Source organism: Mustela putorius, unplaced genomic scaffold, assembly GCF_011764305.1.
Source record: "Mustela putorius furo isolate JIRA1106 unplaced genomic scaffold, ASM1176430v1.1 tig00003845_pilon_pilon_pilon, whole genome shotgun sequence".
Classification (NCBI taxonomy): domain Eukaryota; kingdom Metazoa; phylum Chordata; class Mammalia; order Carnivora; family Mustelidae; genus Mustela; species Mustela putorius.
Window position 1 is genome coordinate 94,179,588 of NW_025421998.1, and position 12,189 is coordinate 94,191,776.

Below are 12,189 nucleotides of genomic sequence, written 5' to 3' on the forward strand. Positions count from 1 at the left end.
TTTTTCTCTCTTCTTGCCACAGAGTATCTGCATTCCTCTCTGACCTCTGGTCTCATGATGTGAAGCTGTTGGCCTGGGATGGCTGCCTACAGTATTAACTCACACTGAAGCAAACAGGGAATTCTTCATGCTGTGCAGAAAACTGAGAACAAAGAACAAGAGTGAGGCGTGACACCCCAAATAGTGAGGCTGTGGGCCAGAGGCAAAATGCATGCTTCCGGAGATCCCCCTGGGCCATCAAAATCAGGAACTGGCCCATTCCCATCATTCTACTTTCCAAATTGGGAGTATCTTCTTTGTACTTGTTATTCTGCCTTTCTTATTCTGAAGCCTTAGCACTATTGTCCTTTGAGTGACAATATGTGACAGGTAAATGGTGCCAGTTTCTAACAGAATCAATGCTGGTGACAAGGGACCCCGGAACAGCTGCCTCCCTAGGTAAACAGTGTAGTCATAAATGAGGGTGATTGAGAATTCTAGCAAGGCCGAGAGGAAGGGGGAAGTCGGTGGGGGGAGGGGTGATGGTAAAGAACCACTTGGTCCATCTAGGTACGGTCCATGAACCAGCCCCTGCGCCCTGCCTGCAGGCCAGTGATACGCTCAGAGTGTTTCAGGTGAGTCCCACCCTGCTCGAGAACAGAGTCAACCTAGCCATGGCCTGAGACGGGGACACTGGTCAACACCCAGGCTGTAGCGAAGGAATAATATCACCTGGCCTGCCGTGATCGTTGTGGACAAAGAACTCCCTCCCAACTCCAGAATCTTAGTTCACACCGATTTCTTTACTTGTCACCTGAATCCTCCTTTCCCTGGTGATGACGTTCTTGTCTCTGGCCCCCGTGGGATGGGGAGACCCTGACAGAGGTGGGCAGTGAGCTGCCGCCTGCTGTGGGCAACAGGATGTCCCCGTGGAATGATCTGGGAAGGTCAGCGTGCGCGGGATGGGCAGGGAAGGGCGAGGGAAGGATCTGGTGGCGTGCGCGCCGGTACGAAGCTGGGGTGCGCGGCGTGCGCGCCGGTACGAAGCTGGGGTGCGCGGCGTGCGCGCCGGTACGAAGCTGGGGTGCGCGAAGGCCTTTAACTGAAAAAACACTTTCACATTCTCCCAGTTACTTTTCATTTGGTTTAATGTCCTCAGGAGTACTGGTCAGAGATGGGAAAGGCTGAGAGGAGAAAGGCACGGAGGGATGAATGAAGAGAGAGGAGATGCAAGACGGGTGATGGCCAACAAGCAACCGAAGACTGTAAGAGACATTAACTTCATTTCAGCCAGGATCGAACTATCCTCGTACCTCTCTCATCGGCCCATGGAAATGATTCCATGGGTCCAGCACCTCTAGGGTCTCCTCTGAAGGTACAGGAGGGGTCACGTGTATCATTTTCCTTTTCCATGGATGAACTTTCACGTGGTTTCTCCCATAAAGTGATATTGGTGGCTTTTTTTTTTTTTTTAATTCGCAGTTCCAATATTAATGATACTACTTTAAAAAAATAAACTTTGGTCTTTAATTCGCAGAGTTTTTTTTTTGATTCTTCTCAAGAGGCCCCTCCAAGAAAGAAATTAAATCATTTAAATACTGTAAGTACTAAATATTGTATTTTAAACAGTAATTTTTAAATGTATTCTTATTATTATTTTACAACATAAGGCATTTCAGGGCAAAGTAATTGATGTTTTCAAGTGATGCTAACCTGTTTCTGTGTGTTGCTGAACTTCCTAGGCTTTAGTTCTTCCGTTTAGAAATTTGTCCCGTTCCCCCAAAGTTTTAACTGCTGATATCTGGGGGTGGGTGGAGGGCGTGAGATGCCTGAACTCGGGCAGGTGTGCCTGGCGGGAATCTAAGGTATCTCTCTGCGAGGGAGATGAATTCCAGCCAAGATAAGTCAGGGGCCGTTTAAGGATGATCATGATGTCCCGGGGATGCTGAGTTCTAATTAACTGCTGTTAGCCGCCAGGTGGGTGGCAGAGACAGGTGAGTGTGGTATTTCTGAACGGTAGGTAGAAAGGGTAAAAATGATTTCTTTCTAATAATGAGCTTGTCCCCGAATTGGCTAATGGGTATTTTTAAAGCTGTGCTAAATTAAAGGGCTCCATCTCTCTCGCCAGTATCTCATAGCGCACGGGTTCAGGAGACCATGTGGGATATCCAGAAGAGTTCTACATGTAAATTGGACTTAATTGCTCTGAGAGTCGCTAGAGCTTTCTTTAATCAGACTGGAAATAAGGATAAGCTGAGGCTTCACAGACATGTGGTACTTAAGTGGGCAAATGAATGCCTCGCCTCCAGGTAGCTGTGAGTGGGCAGAGGGAACGGCAGGCTCCAGCGGGGGCTCCGCCAATTCACGGTCTGTTGTCCTCTCCACTTCCACAAGCTCCGGAGTGCTCCCTTCTTGACAGGCCCTGACTGCGCCGTGAAGCTCTCCGGCTCACATGGATGTCAGCAGTGTTAACAAAGAGCTAAAGCAGAGGCTGAACTTTTCCTACTGCGAAGAAGAAAGTGAGAGTGCAGGACAGGAGGAGGCACAGGAGAGCGGGATGGCCCAGGGCCACGCCCCAGACCGGGCTGAGGGGCGGCGCTCAGAGGCGAAGTTCGCCCCTCCTGAGCCTCCACTTAGTGGCGTCTGCGAAGTTGGCACATTTCAAGAAAAGGACAAGATGAGTCCAGGACAGGTTTTGAGGACTCCGGTGTCAGGCTTTAGCCAACGTCCAGAGACACCCGCCCAGCTGGACCGCGGGAGCAAGCTGCTGCATGGCCAGAGCCCCTTCACTCCCAAAGTAAGTAAGTTGTGGGGCAAGGGGACCCGGGTCGCCACGATCTGCGTCGCTTCAGCTCAGGGGACGGAGAAGCAGGACATGGCTGCGTGTGTGTATCTGACCGATTTGCCGCACAGGCTATGCATCTCCTCAATTACGTATTTATGGGTGAAAATGAAGAAGAGTTTCAAGTTGCCAGAAAACAGAACTAAACCCCTTGCTTATCTTCTCCAAATCACTGATGTCAGCCTCTATTTGGTGTAGACCACAAATCAATCTTGGTGGGGAAAAAATATTCCTAGTTAAAGAATATTGGAATTGGAAGGAATTCTGAGATCTAGATCCTTATTATGCATTCTGCCTGCGAGAAAACCCAGTTTCACGGATAAATGGGCTTTTGCTGATGGCACAGGCAGGACTAGAAACCTGATCTTTTTGGTCTTCGTCTACTGCGGTTCTTTCCATTACTCCAACTGGCTCTACGTGTATGTGATGATTTACTAGTATTTCCTCCTTAGAATGTTCACATTAACTGTTGGAACATATTCCCATATCTGTCGCTACTGCTCCCCGAAAGAAGTCCTTCCCAGTCTAGCGAGAGGCAGGCTCTTCTGCTCTATGTGGGTGAAGAGCTGACTTGTCGAGGCTTCTTTATAAGCTGAGGAGGACAAGTAGGCAAAGGTACCACGTAGTTTTCTTAGTCCTTTATTCTTGCTGTGGTTATTCTCCTACTATAGCTACACATCACGAAAGCCAGGGAAGGGCAGAGTTACTTCTGACAGCCTGGTGCCATGGTATGTGAGCCTCAGGATTGGTATGAGCTTTGCTTTCTGCTGGCTCAGCTTGGTGCTTAAGGCTGTCATAACAGCATTTGTGCAGACATAGTCACTGTCGGCAGGCCTCTTTGGTTCCTGCTGTGTATGCACACCACGCCCCCCAGGAAGAACGAAGCTTCTTGTCTGCATTGTAGACAAACTACTTTACTATGCTTATGTGTCCACCTGTGGGTTTTCCAATGGTCCCAACGCCAACCAGTCAATCATCCATTTATTTTTTTGAGAACCATTTATTTTTTGAGAACCCAGTATGAAAAGGAGCAGAAGACATGGTCTCTGCCCTCAAAGCGCTTACCATCAGCAGAGCGAAGAGAGGAGATGCGTCTCTAGACCCTATGATGGGTGCTCTGAGAGTGGTTCTGAGGAAGAGTGGGCTGAAGGAATGCGGCTCTGAGCCAGAGTAGGCAGGCAAGGAAGCATGACGTGGTAGGTCTGTTTCAGACTTTCATTTAAAACTGAGTACCTTGATATCAGACCTTCTGGCAAATCCTTCACTGTGTCCAAAAGTGCCCATGAAATGAATGAAGATAAACAACTGAGACAATAAAGTTCAGATCAGCTGTGCCAGGGGAGTGTTGCAGCACTTAATTCCCAATAAAGAATTGGGAGTTATGTCTCAAGATCAGGGATGCCATTTCTAAGAAAGTCACGTCTGAGAGCGGTCTTCAAGAAAGATCTAGAGTGAGCCAGGTGAAGAAGAGAATGAGAACTCGAGGCCAAGGGAAAAGCAGCTACCAGGCTAGGAGGAGGAAGATCATGTCATACCTAGAAATGGCACGTTGCTAGTGATGGGGACCTGTAAGCAAGAGGATGCAGGCACGAGGTCCGAGTAGGTGGGCAGGAGCTAGATCAAGATTTTCTTCTGAAAGCTTTGAGACCTTCATTAAATGATTTTGATCAGAGGGCTTTTGGAAAAATTGGCCTTCATGTGAGGGCTGCATGGCGTGGGAGAGGTCCAGAGACACAGATCTGTTGACAAAGGAGAAAGGTCTGAACTATGTCAGTGGTGCACAGTGATAAACTGAGAGTTGTTTGGGATTTGTTAAGTGATTCTGATGTAGGATCCTCAAGCCCAATGGTCCAGAAAGAATTCTAGAGATGTTTTACAGGGCAAAAAGGTATTTTTATTCTAATATGGGGACAGGCCTGCGGGCAGAAAGAGCTGCGTTGTGATTGTGAGGAGTGACTGTGTATACAGGGTTTTCTAGCTTATGTAGCCAATATTGACTTTAGGGCTCCGGGAAATAGGGTCTATAGGTTCCTGGAGGTCTATTATTAAGATTGTGTTTTTCCTGTAAATCATTAAGACAGTTAAAAAGTCTAGTGGATTTCATGTCCTACATGACTGTGATCTTTATCAACTGACCATTTGTTCTTCCCCTGCCTTTGTTCCTAGGCAGTTACTAGTGCCCAAGGAATGTTGTGTATACATATCCTACCTTAAGGGGAGGGGGGTTAAGTGGGGTGTCAGGTCATGTTTTGCCCTCAACTTGTCTTTTTTTTCTCTCATCATTTCCGACCCTGAACAATCCTGATCCTTAAATCTTTAAGATTGTTGAAGGCAGAAGATCTCTTCTGTAGTTTCTTCCTGCCAAATAAGAGCATAGAGATGTCCCTGCCTCTGGGTCAACATTGTCCAGGTAGGGAACCTATAGGGGAGTTACAAAAGGTGGAAGCAGCTGAGTCCAATGTGGACAAAATAATAACTCTGTAGGTGGGCCCCCAGGTGGCTCAGTCGGTTAAGCATCTGCCTTAGGCTCTGGTCTCTGTTCCAGGTCCTGGGACTGAGCCCCGGGTCTGGCTCCCTGCTCAGCAGGGAGCCTGCTTCTCTCTCACCCTCTGCCTCCTGCTCCCTCTACTTTCTACTTGTGTCCTCGCTCGCTCTCTCTGTTGAATAAATAAATAAATAAAATCTCAAAAAAATAAAAAATAAAAGAAAGAAGTAACTCTGTGGGTGGTAAGACCCTTTCAATCCTCTTTTGAAGAAGAGTTTGAGATCTACAGGTTCACAGGAGTAAGAAAGCTCATTAGTTTGTTCATGGGTTTCCTGTGAAGGAGGTGCATGAGTCCAGGAAGAGTGTCCCTCTAATATTACTGCAGTGGGAGTACATAATACAACCCAATATGGACCTTTCTGTTTCAGACTGAGGTCCCCTGCTGTATTTGGCTTCCAGTCTTTTAAACAAACCATGTTTCTGGGGCTTACATGGGATTGACTTTCAGTCATAGTTAAGTCAGGTTTTGGGAGCAGGTGATCAGTATACCTATTAAGCAACATGAACTGAACCAGCCTTGAGTGAATAATTTAATTAGGTATTATAATCTTCATCTAATAACAGGTCTATGGTAAGAAATAGTTTTCCGTATAGTAACGCAAACGGGCTTTGTCCTAGAGGTTGTTTTGGAAAAGTTGTTGTTCTAAGAAGTCCTCCTGGTAAGAGAGTAACCCAGTTTTCCTGGGTCCCTAGACTAACTCAGGTGTCATTTTAAAGTACGGTTAAGAGAAGGATGACTGCCATTTTGAAGGGATCACGGAGGCACAATCTAGGAATGTCTTCAACAAACCTTTGGTTACTTTGGTGGTTCTTTCAGTTTTACATGGAAAGGCCTCGATCTATCCAGTGAAAGTATCAACAGACACTAGTAGGAGCCTGCAGTCTTTGTAAGGAAGCACGTCTGTGAAATCAAGCTGCCAGTCTCCTCCTGGCTATGTTCCATGGCTTGAGACTGGTTTCAAAAGTGGTACGGTGGTGGGTATGGCCTGCGCCTTCTGGATTTACTTGTGCCCAAACAATACACAATTGGCAAATCTGTTTTATTATAGCTATTAAATTTACTCCATCAAGTATATCGTTAAGTGTTTCAAAGCATTTTTGCCCAAATGAGTAGCCTGGTGTAAACCTTTTATTGCCTTCCATGAGTTATTTTTGGGTATAAAGATTTTTCCCTCATTATTAATAAGCCAGCTCTGTGCATTTTTTTGAATTTCCTTGTTCCTGGGCCATGTGAATTTCTGCATCTGAATAGACTGAAGTTATGGACTTGATTGGAATTAAGACTGGTATGAGACTTATATTTGTTTATTTTGTGCTGCCTGCTCAGCTGCATGGTACACCAAATTGTTTTCTTTAAAATTTTTTTTTTAAGATTTTATTTATTTATTTGACAGACAGAGATCACAAGTAGGCAGAGAGGCAGGCAGAGAGAGAGGAGGAAACAGGCTCCATGCTGAGCAGAGAGCCTGATGCAGGGCTTGATCCCAGGACCCTGTGGGACCCTGTGCCGAAGGCAGAGGCTTAACTGAGCCACCCAGGTACCCCTAAATTCTTTTCTTTTCTTTTTAAGATTTTACTTATTTATTTGACAGAGAGATCACAAATAGGCAGAGAGGCAGGCAGAGAGAAAGGGGGAAGCAGTCTCCCTGCTGAGCCAAGAGCCTGACTTGGGGATCGATCCCAGGACCCTGAGATCATGACCTGAGCTGAAAGCAGAGGCTTAACCCACTGAGCCACCCAGGCGCCCCTCCTTTAAATTCTAATTCTAAATTTAAATGTTGATGTCCTCTGAGATGAATTATAGCTACCTTCTTAGGTAGATGTCCAACCTCAAGAAGAGTAATTATTCAGGCTCACATTTGACTGGGGAGTTATGGCTTGATAATAATCACAATCCTCTTTCCTTCTAAATTTCCCCATGGTCATGTAGCACCAGGATAGCATATTTGGAGTCAGTATTCATTTTTAGGCCTTTTGCCATTGAAGAGCATGGGTAAATGCTATTCGTTCAGTCTTTTGAGTGGAAGAATTTATTGGAATTGGCAGGGCTTTTGCCTCCATGGTCTTATCTAACTATGGCGTATCTGGCTTTTCTTTTTTTCCTTACCTATGAAGCTGCTACCATCAGTAAAGCAATTGTCATCTGCATTTTCAATAGGGGAATCTTTTAAATCTAGATCTGCTAGAATAACCACGATCAGTAATCTCTGAGCAGTCATGTTCTAGCATAGACGTATGATGGTCAGGTCCAGGCATAAAGTATAACAGGCTTGCAGTGTTATTTTAGGTTCATCTGAAAGCATAGCCTGGTATTTAGTAAGTCGGCATCCCGTCATCCATTGGTGGCCTTTGGTCCCTAGGACCCTTTGGACCTGATGTGGAGTCCTCACTGTCAAGAATTGTCCCAGAGTAAGTTCGGAAGCTGCTTTTACCTGGAGGGCTGTTGCAGCCTCTGCTTGAAGAGAAGCCAGCCACCCACATTATCAAGTGACTTTGGAAAAAGAGCCCACCCACTTTGTTTCATTTCCTAGTTTCTGGATAAGAACTCCCAGACTTGTCCCTGTTTTTCTGTTACACATAAAGTGAAAGGTTTTTCTAAATTTGGTAAAGCCAAAGCTGGGGTTGATGAAAGCTTAGCTTTAAATGTTTGAAACGCTTTCTGTTGGGCCTTCCACCCAGGGTACAGGTTCTTTATCTGTTTGACTGAATTACACGATGGTTTGGCTAAGAACCTAAATCCAGGAATCGACAGCGGGCAAAATCCTGCCATGCCTAGGAAAGTATAGAGTTGTTTTTTTTGTAGCTGGCGGTCCAGGACCCAATGCTGCTTTTTTTTTTTTTTTTTTTTTTAAATTTCTGTCAGTAGATGGGGTTCAGTGACTTGGTATTAGCTCATACCCCAAATATTGTACTTTCTGTTTTGATATTTGTGCCTTTTTAGGGAAGACATAATACCTTCTATTTGCCAAGAAATTAAGCAAAGTTATGAAATTACTATCCGATGTTTCTTTTGTGGGACTACAGATTAAAATATTATCCACGTATGGAACTATAGTTCCTTGAAGCAGGGAGATATCAGGGAGGTGTTTGCTGAGTGCAGCCCCAAAGACTGAGGACGGTCTCTAAATCCCTGTGGCAAGACAATCCGAGTTCATTGAACAGACTGTGGGCTTAAGGGTGAGGCCCATTCAAAAGCAAATTAGTGGCTGTGTTTCTTCACTTAGAGGGATGCAGAAGGTGTCCTTTAAGTCAAATACTGTAAACCAGTGGGCATCACCAGGGACCTGGGTGAGAATCGTATTTGGACTTGTCACTATGGGCTAAATAGGCATCACCGCATCATTGATAGCTCCTGTGTCTTGTACTGCCTGATATTCTCCATTCGGTTTCTTTGCTGGTAAAACTGGAGTGTTATAAGGAGATTGATGAGGTTTTAAAATACCATGTTTTGAAAAAAGAAAAATACCATGTTTGAGAGATGTATCAATACGTGGTTGAAAACCAGCCTTTGCCTCAGGTTTTAAGGGATACTGTTTTTTTATGAGGTATTGTGAGTGGTTGGGTCCTTTAAGGTCACTTTAATAAGCAATATCCATTAAAAATTTTAAGTCTCATACCACCTGCAGACCTGTGGATTTACTTCCATCCAGATACTAGAAGGGAGATCAGAGCAAGGTTTAAATTCTTCGGGTGTTGAAGAGAACAAGCTGTCCTCTTCAGTAAGAGCAAACCGGCTTCCTAGTTTACACGTTAAATCTCCTCCCGCTCATGGAGTGGGACAAGAAGGAAGGACTAGGAAAACACGAGTAACCAACTGATTTTTGTACGGACAGGCTAAAGTTTCCTCTTCTGTGCCAACAATTCTATGGTTAGAAAGACAAGTAGGGCCGGAGTGCTGAGGAAGAAGAGTAAGTGGCTCCTGTATCAATAAGAATATTGATACACTTACCTTCCAACATCCAGAGGTAACCTGGGGCTCAGTCATCCCAACTTCAGAGGGAGCCAGAACATCCTCAGGGCCTGTCATGCTGGAGCCTCCGGTTCCTCTCCAGTGGGGAAGTGCTTCCCTGTCTTCCCCTCTTTGGAGATGAGGACAGTCTCTCTTCCAATGTCCTCCTTTCTTATAAACAGGACATAACTCTGATGGAGAGACTGTGTGTAGAAATTTTTTGCTCCACTGTCTGATTTGGCCATACCTATAGCATGGGGTCTTACCTGCTCTTTTGTCTGCTACTGGCTTTATATTTGGCCCCTGGTTAGTCAGGTGTTATAGGGAATCTGCAATAGCCTCAGTCAATATTTTACCCCGCATTTTAGCTCTTCAGTCCTTTTCTTGCCTTAAGGCTATATTTCTATTATTAAAGACCCTAGTAGCTACCTCTAGTGGGTACTGGGTGGGGGTTTGAGGGCCAAAAACCATTTTAGTCAATTTATAATGAATGTCAGGTACTGACTGATCTAAAAAAAAAATGCATTTTTAGTACAGTTGTTCCTTCAGGGGAGGTTGGGTCCAGATTTGTATATTTAAGGATGGTGTCTATCAGACAGCCCTGAAGTAAAGCTGGATTTCATCAGCTCTTTGCGTAACTTCCTGAATTTTATCCATCCTTTAGAGAATCCTTTTTTCATTTCTTCTATTAAACAAGTGATCATATGGTTTTGCCTTTCCCTTCCATATCATCTTGGTAATTCTAGTAAGGTTCAGTATTGGGAAGAGTGGTTCCCTCCACTGGTTAATGATGTCTATCTCTGACTGTTACTTCATCAGCAGATTCTTGAGCACTTGCCCAAAGATGATTCTTTTCTTCAGGGGTGCAACAATATGATGTATATATCTTGGCAGGTCAAATTAAATATAATAGGTTATTGTTGAAATTCCTCAATAAATTGGGAATAGGGTTTTGGAACATTGTCCTACTTATTTATCAGAACCAGGTATGCCATGGAGACTGGGACATGACTTTAACTGTGCTCCTTTCTCTAGTAGCAACCTCCCTAAGAGGATGCAATCCAGATTGAGGCGGAAATCCTAGAAGATAGGGAGTCCCGCTCCTAGTGTGTCCATCTGGGCCGGGAGCAGAGGGGTCTTGAGGTTTACAAGCAGGAGAGATACTAACAGAGCCAGGGTCATCCTTGTTTGGATTAGTCAGTGATCTCTACAGTAGCCAAGGTTTATTAGGAGAAAGGGGCCTATTTACGCAATCAGCATCAAGTATGTCCAGCGTGGGTTTATTGATGGTTAGACACATTTTCCAAGAGGCCCTGGGATCAGGATCCTGATTTAGTGCCATCAAGGCCTTGACATAGGGTACCTCAGTCCATTTGCCCTGTTTCCTGCAAAAGAGTTTGGATAGATTGTATTCAAGTTTAATGTCCATTAATGGGCCATTTTCCACTCAATTCCTGAGGAGTGCTGAGGCCATGCAATGCTACAGAAGATCATTTTTTTTTTCTTTCTTAGATCTTGCAATCTGAATTGATTCCAGTGGGTTAAAAGACATCCCAAGGAAGAATCCTTGAGAACTGAAGATATCCCATGCTCTTAGAAAAGTAGAGAATGTTTATTACCAAAAATCCCCCGTGCCTCCTAGGTGGCATCTCTGCAGGATATGTCAGAGGTTCTAGTGTCAGAGTGACCAGAGGCAGCCTTCTAAGAAGTTGCAATGAATGCTGTCTTACCTTGGAGGGATGTTAATGTCCCTCAGCTTCCCCATTGCATTCTTGACGACTGATGGGAGCCAGTGAGTGGACCAAAATGCCATGGAGAACCTGTCATTCTTAACCCATGGAAAAAACCAGAAAAGTTTTACAAGGGGAAATTATATACTATTGTAACTTAAGTAGTCAGTAGGGGACATTGATGAAGAATAGTAAAGATAGAAATCCATCCTAGTCTAAGTGACATTCTAACACATGTAAGTCTTCTATAGCTTACTTCACTAGATAGTCCCTGGTTGGGTTTTAATTCAGTTTGGTACTGGTTTCAGCCTCTCTGAGTGGATGTCTCATGGTCAGAAGTGGCTAGGCCAGGGATTTGGAGGGGATTGCATTAGATGAATGAGGAAGAAACCTTACATGAGATTTTTTAAGATCAGCAGCCATCCTAGTGACTTGGGTGGTGGTCCTGCACCCAAAAAAAGACAATTGTGTTATAAGAATAGGGATGATGAGAGGGCATTGTGTTTCTGGGCCTTATAACCATAAGCTAGCCAATGTACTAGCTTCCAGTCAAAAGGCAGGCTCTCTCGTCCCCATAGAGTAGCCATGGGCTAGAGGACTGCAGCCTGAGCTGTTGACATGAAATTATTCCAATAAGCCCATACTCCTTGATGAGCCTCTAAAATGAAAGTAAAAACAGAACAAAGAGTAACTCACCAAGTTTGCTCTGACATTCAAAGTCCAGATGAAGGAAGATGCAGAATTCCTGTATGGGCCACGAAAATATGATGCAGGATCATTGAGCCCAATGGTCAAGAAAGAATTCTGGAATTCTTGAGATTTTTTGCAGTGCAAAAAGGTGTTTTAATTTTAGCATGGGGACAGGACCTGAGGGCAGAAAGAGCTACATTGTGATTGTGAGGAGTGACTGATTATATAGGGTTTTTAAGCATATGGTAGTAAAGGTGATGTTAGGGCTCCAGGAAATAGAGTCTATAGGTTCCTGGATGTCTATTATTAAGATCATGTTGTTTTTTGTATATCATTAAGACAGTTACAAAGTCTAGTGGAGTTTCATGTCTTACATGACTGTGATCTTTATCAATTGATCATTTGTTTTTCCCCTGCCTTTGTCCTTAGGCAGTTACTGGTACCTGAGGAATGT

General features: G+C 44.5%; 1 protein-coding gene across 1 annotated transcript in view; it reads left to right on the forward strand.

Moving 5' to 3' along the window:
- The first annotated feature begins 2,431 nt into the window (after positions 1-2,431).
- WEE2 (WEE2 oocyte meiosis inhibiting kinase) overlaps positions 2,432-12,189 on the forward strand; it is a 34,319-nt gene continuing 24,561 nt past the window's right edge. The window contains exon 1 of the mRNA XM_004741623.2: positions 2,432-2,776. Within this exon, the coding sequence (XP_004741680.1) occupies positions 2,432-2,776 (345 nt within the window). The remainder of the gene's footprint in view (positions 2,777-12,189) is intronic.